Here is a 14,228-nt window from a genome sequence, read left to right on the forward strand (position 1 = left end):
AGATTGGTAGCACACTGCAGTCACCTTCTCTCTTGTCTTGTCCCGATGAAAGCATTGGAAGTTAAGAAGGGAAGAATGGTAGGAGCAAAGAAACTACGTCACCTGCACCTCGTGACTTTACGCACTTTTTTTTAATACGCAGCTTTTTCATTGTGATTGCGGTGCAATCGTAGACATGTCGTTGCCTCCCGCGGTGATCTCTGTAACAACTGAGCTGGCCATGTTCAAATCAGCCAATGGCTGATAGGTGGCTTTCTAGGACAGGCTTTTTAGAGTCTTCTGTAATTTCTCGAAAGCATCAAAAGAAGTACGTTATGTTCGGCTAGTTGGTACATAGTAGGCTCAAATACGTGGCACAAGGTTGAAAAAGAGAAAATAGACGAGACAGTAAGAGCGCCAAATGGCGCTCATTCTGTCTGGTTTTTCTTCTTTGTCAATTTTTCGCCACGTATTTCAGCCATCGAAAGCAATTAGAAGCTGATTTCAATCATATTTCGTGAATTACGGGGTGGGTGCTGCACTATATTATTTTCCTCACGTGTTCTCTGGAGTCTCTACTTCCGATCAGCTTTTTTATGACTATGCTCAAAAAGTGATGAAGGGCCCTTTGAACAAATTGCCTGACGCTATCAACATAGTGTGCTCTCACTTCCCTTCTTCGCCTATGTTTTTGCTAGAAGATGTTAACAATCCAAGCATTTCGTGGAACACAATGCTCATACCTATTTTTTTTTTCACGGCAAAGTGAAAATTTCCTCAATACATGCTCTGTTTATTGTTCAACTGAGAAACTCAGGCCAACATAATTGAAAATATTGTGGCAACCACTTTTGACTGATTACTTGCAATGCACCTTGACCTCGCCTACAACATAACATACTTACGAGAGCTCAGCAACCACCTCTCACCAAACTTTGCCACATCTTAACACTAGTTAGCAATAGATAGATAGATAGATAGATAGATAGATAGATAGATAGATAGATAGATAGATAGATAGATAGATGGATAGATAGATAGATAGATAGATAGATAGATAAATAGATAGATAGATAGATAGATAGATAGATAGATAGATAGATAGATAGATAGATAGATAGATAGATAGATAGATAGATAGATAGATATGGTCAAAGTCGCCAAAGTTCGTTAAGAAATGCTTCGCATTTGAAAGCAATTCTTTCGTTTAGCTAGAAACTTGGTTTCACCTTGTCGCTGGAAAACATCAAAATATGCTGAAAACACCTACTGAAGAACCCTAAAAACTGCTAAAAGAAACTACCTGACCAGAACACTACCCAAAGCACTAAAGCTACCCTTATAATGATTTCGAACATGATTAACGGAACCACAGACTACACTATATCAATAGGTTACTCACTATAAGATAGTATCCCCGATAACATGGACGCATAAGTTGTTATTGATTCGTTTACGTGCCAATTCTTTAAATACGGTAACATCATGCTTTTTATGCGCACCGATATATTTAACGCCAATGAATTCCGTGATTAATAAAGTACCTTGAATCTTGACGGTAATATATACCTTACCATTCCACTCAGCTCCTGGCTATGATGACAAACTAGCGAATTCCGTAAATGCTCTAACGCAGTTAGTTTTATGAGACTTACTGAAATATTTGAAAAATTATTGAGTACTTGTAAACTTCAAGAGGAATGAAAATTAGCGAAAGTGGTTTCTGTACAAAAATTCGGCCCCAAAAACTCACCTCTTGATTACCGACCTATATCACTAACGAGTAATTGTTGCAAATTAGTAGAACAAGTATTTGTCACAAATCTCACCAACAGGAGTCTTACCCAGTTGCTAATGCACAACTTGGTTTTAGAAAATTGTACATCTGAAAAACACAACTTGCTTCTTTAACTCATCTTCTGCATGAAATACTGGATAGTTAATTTTGCACGGTCAGCATTTCTAGATTTTAGTGCAGCAATTAAGCAGGTTTGCAACAAATTATTGCTCTTGAAGCCAACCTTGCTAAATATTCACACTAGCCTTCTTAAATGCATCGAAAAGTTTTTCTAAAATCTCTTCCAATTGCTAGCTGTTAACGATCATCATTCACCACTCAGGGAAGTACATTGAGGTGAGCCTCAAGACTGAGCGTTAGGGCCTTTATTATTTCTCGTATATCCTAATGTTCTAATTGGTTCACTAACTTCTAATATAAATCTGTTCACAGATAACTGTATTATATAATGTAAAGTTACCAATGTTGGTGACACTAAAAGACTCTAGGCATGATGCAGGCAATATAGCTCTATACCTGCCTAATGAAAGCTGAAGTTGGGAAATGTAAAACAATGCACGTATTCCGAACTTACTCGAATCATAACACCAACAATATAAAGAGCTTATGCTTAGATTCCGTTATCTGTTATAAAACTTTGGCGTACACATAACAAATAACTCAAGTGGGACAACTCGTGTTGAGTACGTTATTAACAAAGCTTATCGCATGCTCGAATTCTTGCAATGTAACTTCTCTAAACCATACTGTTCCTTAGGACTAATACTCTTTAAGTCTCTCCTGCGCCATAAACTCGAGTATGCATAGGCTATATGGTATCACAGTCATGCTAACCAGATATCTTCTCTTGAACTAGTAAAAAAATAACTCTACTAGGTTTATTCTCTCTAACTATAACCACACTACAAGTATAACCACAGGGAAAAATAAGTTATCACTTGTTATATTACGTCACCGACGAAACATTCTGTGTCTTTCTCTCTTACGTGAAACTTTCTATCATCGAACACTTAGTAATGACTAAACTCCGGGCTCAGTACATGTAGAACCATGTTGATCATCTCAATAGGGTAGGAATTATATTATGTCACTTTAGACCTTTCTTTCAGTTGTTTATATCACGTACATCTCAAGATTGGAGGCACCTTCCTTCAAGTGTCGAAACTATCACCCACTGCAATCTTTCTCGCGAAATATTAGCTAACATTGTATAACCGGGAAAATGTGTTACCTGTTTTATTGCTGATGTTTATTTTTATTCTTGAAATAACTGCTATTTCTGTATAATGTGAAGTAATGTTGATGTTAACTGAGTCTTTTTGTTGTACTGTTTTATTTATATTTTTTTCAGGTATTTAGTCCATCCACTCTTTAATATTTCTGGGTTTTGAAGGTATAAAAAACAAATAAATAAAACATATTTGCAAGCTGCTTCTATTTTAGAAGCAGAACAGAACCACGGAAGGAGGTTCTAGCTCGGGTTTTCAGACATTCAGAACAAACCTACAAATGTGAAATGGTCTTTAAAAACTATGGCCTCAGTTCACGGGCTGCTAAGGTGAAGCAAAAAGAACGCCGGAGCCATGGTCAAACAAGACGAGAAAACGCATTCATGACCAGCGCAGTTATACCCCGAAGACAGACCAAATCAGTCGCGAAACATCGACCTTTTTACCAACTTGGCTGCAGCCATTCAATGTCACGTCATATCATGGCTGGAGCCGTGTCGGTGTTTTATACTAAACTGCGAAGACATCTTCATTTAACTACAAATCACCTCCTGGCAACCAAGAAAGCTTACATATTATGATATTGACAGTTAGTACAGCAAATTAACACTTACCACGCTCCGGAGGCTTAAGGAGTATCATTGTCTCACCATCGTTTTTTACATCAAACTCAATTTCTTCCGTTCTGCGTAAATATAGTAAAAATAGACAGTTATTTTTGAAACCACAAACGTTCTGTTTCATACTGTAAAATTGCACTTGCTGCTTAACTCCTTCGTTACCACGCATTTCACATCAATTACTGATCATCGATGCATTGAAGGTAAACTTTGGCAAGTTAAATGGTATATCGTACAGCTATCGCCTCCGAACAAACACATTTGGCTGTGCTTCACTTACTTGACGGTATTCTGGCATTTATCTTGCGAGTTTCACATGTCTTGTAGCTTAATTTCTGCGGATCACACACGATTTTGGAATGTAGGCCCTAACAGGTCGAGGATGTAATTTTGCGTCTTTAATCACAGAACCTCTGACATTTCGTCATGCATCTGAAGCACCCCATGTATTCTGTTATAATTTCCTTCTTTTCTGGTAGCGAGAGATCTAGCGGGCACTATTCTGTGGAATGTTGGCTCAATTTGCAAAACACACGAGTGATCTCAGTGCAACCGTATTGAGAACTGAATATCATGCTTTCTAGCTCTGAAACTAGAGCGATTTCTTCAACGCATTTTCATAAGGACTGTCTCTTTCACGATTGTTTGTGAGCTCGCTTTTACTTGAGCTCTCAATTTCAATACACAAAAAGCTTAAAGGCATTCCAGCTCCATAATACGGGCTGCATTGCTGCTTTCTCTTGTCTCTCGAATGGCGCAAGACCGATGGTACTGTACAACAATAATGTGTGGTGAAGGCCACCGCACTATGTCAAACAGCATTGCCGAAAAAGACTTCTTGCTCACCTCAAGTGTCTTCAGTCCTGTGATGTTGATGACGACCTGGTAGTAGAGCGTCTGAAGAGCTGACGGATCGCGTGAGTTATTCGAATACAACTTGCGAAGCCTGGAAAAGTACTCCTGTTTTAGTCTCGCTTTGTCGCCAAAGCGTCTCTTGACATTGACGATGGCGTCCAATTAGCAAGCTTCTGTAGTTGGCAGGCCCACAATAGCTGAAGCGGCGTAACCTTTTAGGAAGAACCTCAGGTAGTTGAATGTGTCTGTTGCCTTGAGGCTTCGGTTTTGGTGAATCATATGGTTAAATTGCTCCCAAAAATGTTCCAACAGCACAGATGACCAGCAAATGGGCTTATGGTAAGCTTGGATAAAATGGCACCAGAGGTTCCAGCAGTAGTGGCTACTGACGAAGTCTGAAGCTAAGATGTTGATGACGTGGCAGCAACAATGCCGTAGCTCTTGCTAAGAAGCTCGCTCACTCATGACGCTGTTAGCATTGTCCTTGTATTCAATGGCGGTGTTGTACTCTTGCTCAAACTCTTATTCTGGTATATGGATCTCTAGCTCCTCATTTATTTTCTTCAGCTGATCGTAGTTGACTTTAAGGCATCCGTAAATGGCGTTGAGCTCATCAGTGATAGCTGTTTCATCCGAGAAGAACTCTTGCCTCGTTTCTAATCCTGGTGTTGAGTGATCATCTCGACATCCACTTCGGTTTCAGCCGGTCCATGCTGGTCAGTTCTCTCGTAGCCCTCCGTAGTTTTCCGCGGTCACATGGTACTATTTCTCGGACCTACGCCACCGAACTGCTCGGACTAGCCTTTGTTTCACTGGTGAGAATAGAGGCTTAAAGACCATAGCGTCTCTTATAATAATTTGGTAGATTCGGGACGTTAAACCCCACATATTAATTATCAGGACCTAAAGATCACTCATGCTGTTTATTATAAGTCATTTTTTCGAATTCAGGTTGCAAGTGCTCGTGAGTACAAACTTTCTCGTGAAAAGAGCCACTTTCCTTCTACAGTTCGGCTTGGTGCTTCACTTAATTAGGACTAGTCCCGGCTGCCAAGTCAGTCATTCAGTTCTAGTGAATAATTTTTCTGTATTAGTATTGTGGTAGCAACGCCTTGCTGTTGTTGAATCTTGCATGAACGAATATAGCCATAAGCTCCTCTGAAGATTTTTAGAACCCTTTAAAGTTTCAGCATTCATCGGGGCAATCCTTTAGTATGGACTATAATGATTTCATGTGATTTACTTCGTTCGAAAAGAAGGCTATTACGCGAAAAAAGCGCTCATTGAAGTTGAAGCAGATATTCTTTTGTGAGTCGGATCCAAAAGCTTTTACTTAACTCATTTTTGTATGCATGCCATCGTATTGCATTCGCGCGCATCATGTTCAATTGCGTGTCGTTGCTGCCCTGTGGTGTCGCCGTAAGTATCATTCGAATGATGACATCTGCTGGAATTGTTACACGACGTTCTTCACTGTTCGACGCAGTATAGGTGACAGGTGCAAAGTTCACAACCGCCTCCACTTCTGACAGCAGAGTAGTCAGCTCCTCAACGATAAGTCGAGCTTTGCCGTGATCCTTTTTCAGTGTAAGCTCGACAGTCCGAACCAGACACTCCCACCATTCACCACACCCTAGAGTGTTGTAAAGAATAAACTTCCAGGCGATCCTGTTCTGACCCAAGTATGTCAATGCGATCTCTTGGAAAATTGTTTTGAAGGGCTTCTCCAATATTTTCAACGTCTTTTTAAGCGTTGCTTGCATTATCTGAGCAAATTAAATATTGTTGAACACTTCGTTCAACAAAACGTCACAAAAACACGAGAATTGCTTCTAAGGGAAGGCTCGAAAGCAGTTTATTTATTCACTGATTGATTCATTCATTTTTGATGGCCTAAACTTCCATGCCTTCAGCAGAAGTGGAGGCGTTATATTTTGTGTGGAAGTGCACTCCAGCAATACAAAAGGTTCGACAAACAAAAACACTAAAAAGAATGAATTGTTGTGTGAGATGTGGCACTGAAATACAATACTAGAATATATAGATTGAACAATGAGTATGCCAACGTAAGTAGTAACATTTGATACAATACGTTGAACTAACGCTTCAAACATGGGAAAAGGAAAGAAAAAAACAAGTGCCTGTTAAGAGAATTTTACAATTTACCACATTCCGTATTATCAGAGGTATAACTGAAAACAAAACTTCCGGATGGACTGCTGTAGCACACACGAAGAGTGCTTCGTTTTCTCTGCGGCTCAGTTCATTGTCATTGCGAAGAGGTGTGTTGCGAAGTCCACTGCGGTGACTTCAATTGGATTCGTCGTTGTCAAACAATGAAGTTCTATATGAGCAGTCAGAGTGCCGCCTGGGCTACTAGTGAAGCATCTGCACATATAGCAGCCGTGCACCACTTTCAAATACAAAGCATTTCTCAGCAAACTTCGGCGACTTCGAGCGTATCTATCTATCTATCTATCTATCTATCTATCTATCTATCTATCTATCTATATATCTATCTGTCTGTCTGTCTGTCTATCTATCTATCTATGTAGGAATTTATCTATCTAGCTAGCCACCTACGACTTTTAGCTCTCCTGGCCGTTTCGATAATGCTATCAACACCAAACTTGGTATTGCATAACAGGACTGTATGAAAAACACACTAGACTAGTCATAACATGAAAATCATCATTTGTATGTCATGAATGTCATAATTCACATTTGGTGGTCCTGCAGCTCTTGCGGTGGCTTTGGTCACATGGCATGTTTCAAAACTGGTATGGTATAGCATGATTGCATGGCGAACACAAGCGACAGACCCTAACATGAAAATCGTCACATGCGTGTCATATAACAACATGACTACATGCCACGCCCACGATGCGCTCGCAGCCGTTTCTCTAGCTTCACATATACCAAATTTGGTATTACAGTACGTAAATGGATGACGAATGTGTGCGACTGGTGCCAACATGATAATCATGAGATGCGTGTCATGTAACAACATGACTACATGCAACCCTCATGATGCGCTCGCTGCTGTTTCGCTAGCTTCACATGTACCAAACTTGGTGCTACGCAACGCGAACGGATGACATGTGTGAATGACACATTCAAACATAATATTCACGACATGCTGTCATGTAACAACATGACTAAATGCCACGCTGATGATGGGCTCACGGCCGTTTCACTAGATTCACATATGCCAAATTAGGTATTAGGTGACGCCAATGGGTGGCGAAGGTATGTAACTGGTGCAAACATGATAATCATGAGATGCGGTTCATATGACAACATGACTACATGTCATAGTGAAGGCGCCAATACATTTCGGCGTGACGCGGTGCGCGTGCTCACCTGTGTTCATTTCGTACGTCACGCCGGCGCTGCCATGCGCCGGCGAGCCGGTCCTGCCATATACTCGCAGAAGCGCGCCGCGTTGAGTTGCTTTGACGCATGCGTGTTTCAGCGCGTCCAGCGTCCCTCCATCATGAAATGAGGGAGACGCAGTGTTGTGTAAGTGAAGCACTTTCGCGAAATGCGGCATGTCGCGTTTCGCGCCGGTTGCCGTCGGGCAACGCCGACGGAGGCTGGTCGTGCCTGGCGTCAGAATATAGAGTGCTCGCGTTTTGCTAACGTAGCGTCGCTGTGCTCAGCGTGCGCCTGCGTCAACGCTACATTGGAGTATATTAGACCATTCATAATTCACTCGCGGCAATTTTGCCAGCTCCACATATACTAAATGTGATCTAGTGGTACGTGAAATGATGACGAAGGTAAACGACACATCCAAACAATAATCTTGAAACGGAAGTCATGTACGGCATCATTTACCTTCACCTTGTAATATTGTGCTGATTTTAAAGTGACATTTCAAAATTTCGAATTCGTGCTTCACATATTGATTCCCATCGTACGTGGGATCTGCCAATTTTTTTACTGGTGTTCGTACCTGGCAAATTCAATTCTACTGTATTGACAGCAAATAAATGTATCTCACACCTCTGTGGAACGTTTTGCAGCGTGATCGCAGTGCCAGTAAAAGAGAAAAGTGATGATAGCGTGGAAAGGTTACTGGGTGTTTTAACTCTTGAGATACTTCAATGTGTATCAGGTGCCCACCCACACAGAGAAGGCTGTTGCCATCCAAGAACGGGTTGAGTTCGTTGTTGCTAGAGTCCCCCTTTGCGGTTGTACTAGTTTACGATTTGAATTTATTTGCTCTCTGAATGATTAGTGGTGTTCAGGCATGTTCCAGTAATTTTACGCTTCAGCGAACTACACGTCAAATAAAGATCCGCTGTATGCTGTGGTTTTCAGGTGGCAGCTTTCTATGAATCTCAATATCAAGGCCGTGACTCTGAGTAGCCTTTCAGTTCTGATGTAAGTGTCATTATCCAGGCTTGGTGTGGACGTTCTCACGCAGAAATTGCAACATGCACGCAAATCATTTCAGGGCAATTACTGTGGTCGGTAAGAATAGCTTTTGACTGTTGTAGACAACATCGGCCTTATGATTTGTATTGACAGCATTGTTTATGTCGCCACATGCTATGGCAAACATTTCTTCATCGAGACTCCACGTGTGGGTAGTTCAGCCAAATGAGCTTCACCATAACAATACCTCCACATGAAATGATATTTCTTTTCGCCGATCTCCTTCAGTTGGTTCGGCTGAAATTGCTTCCACCTCGTTATGTCACCTTCCATCCACGAAAGCATCAATGTGTATTCTGACCACAATGCGTAGTTTATCTTAAAAGCTCTCTGTGCATTGATACGCAGTGAAGTAGCCTTGCTCGGATCAAGTTCCTAGATGTTCTCGCCGTGATAGTGACATTGTCTTGATAGGTTCTACAAGAACGTTTTATTGATTGATTGATATGTGGAGTTTAACGTCGCAAAACCACCATATGATTATGAGAGACGCCGTAGTGGAGGGCTCCGGAAATTTTGACCACCTGGGGTACAAGACCTTTTGTGATCAGCAACTCGCGCTTCGCTGAATAGCTTGGTACTGCATAAAGTGCAGCTACACCATATGTCGAAGGGTTTGCGTAACACACACACACACACACACTTCTGTGACGCACAGGTTTCACTACCATATTGTTGACAATGGATTAGGATTCAATGGCATAAAGTGAGTGTTCAACATCACGAAAGTTGTTTCTTATCAGAAGTTTTGGTCGACTCTGCTGCGTTAGCTCATGAGCGTGGAGTTTTTTGTGGAAAGAGGAGGCTCTCCGTTGCTTGGTTCAACCTAGCACTGAGCTTCGTTAAGCAGAAGCGTTTGACGAGTGCTGAGTACACCCGCACACTGTGGAACCTCCTCGCCCGTGCCAACGCGGCGTAGTTGCGCCATGAACAGGTGCAGTGACTGTGCAAGGTTGTCTGCGGGAAACAAACAACACTATCTAAGGCTACTTGCTGCTGACGCTGAGGCAATCGCAAGGCGCTTGGTGTCCTCAGCGGCCTCCTGCCCACGATTAGCACCAAAGCCTCTTCGTTTATTTACTCATACTGTTGGCCTGTCGGCCGTTACAGGGTGTGTCACAAGTAGCACTTTGCAAACATACATTGCCCCGCCGCGGTGTTCTAGTGGCTAAGGTACTCGGCTGCAGACCCGCAGGTCACGGGTTCAAATCCCGGCTGTGGCTTTATTTCCGATCAAGTCGGAAATGTCGTAGGCCCATGTGCTCAGATTAGGGTGCCCAATAAAGAACCCCAAGTGGTCAAAATTTCCGGGGCCCTCCAATACGGCGTCTCTTATAATCATATGGTGGTTTTAGAAAGTTAAACCCCACATATCATTGAAAACATACATTACCTGGCAAAAGACACTTCAAACAATAAAAATGCATCAGTAAATAATAAAAGAAAAAGAGAAACCAATAAAATGCAACAAACGCACGCATTCACAAGGAAATAGTTGGTTTATGAGTTGATAGAGTTTTACTACACAATACATGCGAAGTCCGCCAGCAGTGGTGCGAACTGTGACCGAGTGCTACGTACAAGGATACGCAGCCAGAGATAAATAGACTATTCCGTACATACATTACACAAAAAAGACATAATCACAAAAATAATTTCGGAGTCATCCACAGACAGAGTATGAGCACATCCGTAATTTCCTCAACATTGTGCAAGGTCATTCTGAAATTCATTTGCGGTGGCACTTTCTCGTAATAGTAGCGATAATTCATTCTATGCTGTTAAGGTTCTAGGGAAACAAGAAAACATGTAGCTGTTTATGTGCATCTGAGGCACTTCAAAGATGCCCTCCTTCCCTCTTCACAGTACTCTACCTACTCGTGCTTTGAAGTATTGATACATAACAATGGTAAATTTGTTTTTAGTGAGATAGTAAAAAGCACTTTAGCCTTGCTATGCATCTGCGTTTAGCAAGCGTGGACAAGTTCAGCAAATTGTGCATTTCGGAGACAGAATCTGTATAAGAGTAATTTGACAGGATGAACCTTCCTGCTCGACATTGAACTCTTTCCGGTTTCTGAATGAACCTTGACGGATAAGGGCCAAACAACGAAACGTTCCTTTCCTCAGTAAGGAAGCCTTCATTTTTGTGAGGCCGTCTTATGTCACTCTGAAAGCTTCCTCACTAAGGGGCCCTCGGTGAAGGCTTCCTTGGCGCTCCCTCAGCTTAAGGTTGCTTTGGGGCTACCTTCATGCGCCCTTAGGTCCGCTCCTTGCCCTGAACGAGCGCTTCGCCTCACAGCTAGCCCACGTGATGTTTTCGTTTTCGAGGCAACCCTCCCACCCCACCTCTGCGGGGAGACGCGAGCGGCGAGCGTGCGTGCACTGCACCACGGAGGAAGGAAAGGAAACCTTTTTCCTTCCTCCGTGGGGCGTTTCAGTGTTGCTAGAATGCACCACGTTTTGCGCTCAACTACGGTGGCTTTTCACATTCAGTAATCGTAGTTTGAAGAAAGCGTACACGCGTCTCTATATTAACACTTCAATTTGGAAGTGATGTGGTGACCCAACTTTTTTTTACAGAATAAATGCTTGTGAGCAAAGATTATATTCGATAATCTCGAACGCAGGAGCGCGGCAACCATTCCTTCCGCGAGGACGGGTTGAGGGAGCTTTCAGAGTACGCTTGCTTCTCCGTCGGTACTTGGTTGTAAGGAAACCTCACGTAAGGAGAGGACGCGGTCAAAGGAAAGGAACGTTTCGTTGTTTGGACATAAGGGTACCAGATTATGCTGCATACTCTATTGTTGGCCATACATTTGTTAAATAAGCAGCTCGAATAGCATTCTGTGAGGCTGAATGCAGTTTTCTTCGCAAGGATCAGAGTTTCTTTTCCGCAGTTTCACATACTTTTGCATTATATTAGGACCAGCCTAAATTTTTCACCACATCAACCGTTAGTTTTTCACCATATCAACCGTAGAAAGTACCGATGAATTTATGCCGTTTTTAAACTCAAAGACTTGATTCACTTTTATTACGCGTAATCAAACAGCTTCATTCTTATTTATTTACATTTCTTATTTGTCGCACCATTTTTCTGCTGCCCTCGTAGCATCCCTAAGCAATAATGAACTTCTGGGCTACTAATTTTTGTGCGGAAGACGTGTATCTACGAAAGCTCGCACTGAGCTTTTTTAGTCCATTTTAGCGAAAATATCAATAATATAAGCAAAGAATAGCATCAGGCCTAACACAGACCCCTAGGGAACACCTGACGTCGCGTACAATGATGGCGCTTCATACAGCCCAACCCAATGTTCCCAGCATTATTGGTAGGCCCCTAACCACTTCCTCACTCATGGCACGTTGTGTCTAATGTTGTGTCTCATCTAACAGACAATTGTACAGACGGACAGACAGACAGACAGACCAAAATTTTTGCGTCGATGGTCCCCAAGAAAAACTATCGTCTTTAAAAAGTGCATCCACGGCCTCGTCATATGCACACCTCTACGATGAACATCGTTATCAAGTTTCTCTTACCAACAAATTTGTTGCAGGGACTCGAAAAGCACGTCATACTTAGGTTTAACTTCAATTGTCTTACGTGGCACAAACAGCTAAAGCTAATTTACATTTTTAAAATACTTCAATCAAGCGGCCAACAAAGTTGGGGGGACATGATTACTGGTCCACCATTAGAGCAGAACCAACTGCATTTTATTGGCTAATTCATCCCAGCATTAACAATTCAGCGGAAATGATATTGTGGTCTATGATGTTCCTTCCCATGTAACATCAAGTTTCCACACGTTACAACGGATGCTTTAGTCAAAACACGAAAAACGGACGCCAAACTCTGGCAGTTCTTCGAGATGCGTATTTTCTTCAACTTACAATTGTCGTGCGTCGTTTTACAAAATACTCTATTGCACCATACTCACAGGATGTGTGAGTTGACATGTCTCTTCTCTGCGTCCCCACAGTCTGTTCAACCAGTTACAAAACCTTAGCCAGCCTGGCATCCGCACTTCTACACATTTTTTGACTTACCGCTGTGCTTGGCCCTTGCCGACGGGGCTGCTGTACCCGGGCATGCACGTTGATTTATTGTCACGCGCGGAAATTTCCCATCACTTCACATCGCCGCTTGGGACATTGCTCTGCATTGCGTGTTCGACAGATGCACTGTTATTGGCACTCAAGAAGCCTCAACGCACTACAATTCGCGACCACAAACACACGGACAAGCGAGTGGCGCTGCACTACTGCCACCGAGCTCCGCTACCTTGTTCCAGTCAGCGCAAGCCTAGCAGCTCATATTCGACCCGCTACTCTCACCATTTTGGACCTCACGGTTAAAGTCGTGGATCGAGGAGTTTGCGGCGGTCTTGTAACACAGCTGGATCCAATGGTTCATATATGAGGTAATATAATATCACCTTCCACATGACCCAAACCGCTGCCTCACGTACTTCTCCTGGGGCATTTGCCCATTCGATGATTTACGAAACGTCGTGATGAAGTTTTATGGCATCAAACGTCATCTTTTTTCTGAAGAGCGAAACAGCAGTACCTGGCCCATCACCTTTCAGGAAACCTACTGCACCATGGCCACTCGAGATCATTACACTGGCGGCTACCGGCTACGCAGGTGATGGAGACTATCCTCCCTGTTCGATAAAGCCGTTGACTCAGAGACCGACGACCCCGGAGCTCACGCATCCTGCCTTGATGTCCCGGTTCTGACACCAGAGCCGTTGTCATCTCTCCCCGTCGCAGATTCGACCCCTGCCAGTGCCCCATTCACCATCGGGTTCACTGCAGAAACCTGGTCCGCTGCACTGTCTGCCCCGGGTGATTCAACAGCCTCAGCCAGGCTGGCTAAGCTGCCTGCCGATTATTCCTGTCTTCGCACGCGTGAACGCCCGCAACACCGCTCACATTACGGATGCCAATCCCGATGTCGCGCTGTTCGGATTCAGATGTAACAACACATTGGCAGTTGAAACTCAATCGCCCGAAGACAGTCTTCCCAATCATGGCTTCAACTCTGACACCTCAAGTGCCAACCAGGGTTTTTCAGACCTGCCTGCGAGGATTTCCTACCCCCTTCCTGGAGAGTCAATGCCCACGCTCTGTGACCAACCTATAACACCGACACTATCCAGGGTCGTGCACAGCCGCTCCTCATTGCATCTGTCGTCTTGTCATCAAGTCAGGCAAGGCAGCATCACGTCTCTCAACAGCGTGCGACTCATGCACCACCCAAAACACACATCAGATTGTAGACAGACGCGC

General features: G+C 43.1%; 1 protein-coding gene across 3 annotated transcripts in view; it reads right to left on the reverse strand.

The window, feature by feature from the left end:
* LOC142767101 (uncharacterized) overlaps positions 1 to 14,228 on the reverse strand; it is a 278,526-nt gene that overhangs the window by 69,672 nt on the left and 194,626 nt on the right. For all 3 annotated transcript variants that reach the window (XM_075868332.1, XM_075868329.1, XM_075868330.1), the window contains one exon: positions 3,621 to 3,691. In XM_075868332.1, the coding sequence (XP_075724447.1) occupies positions 3,621 to 3,691 (71 nt within the window). The remainder of the gene's footprint in view (positions 1 to 3,620; positions 3,692 to 14,228) is intronic.

Source organism: Rhipicephalus microplus, chromosome 7 (assembly GCF_043290135.1).
Source record: "Rhipicephalus microplus isolate Deutch F79 chromosome 7, USDA_Rmic, whole genome shotgun sequence".
NCBI classification, from domain to species: domain Eukaryota; kingdom Metazoa; phylum Arthropoda; class Arachnida; order Ixodida; family Ixodidae; genus Rhipicephalus; species Rhipicephalus microplus.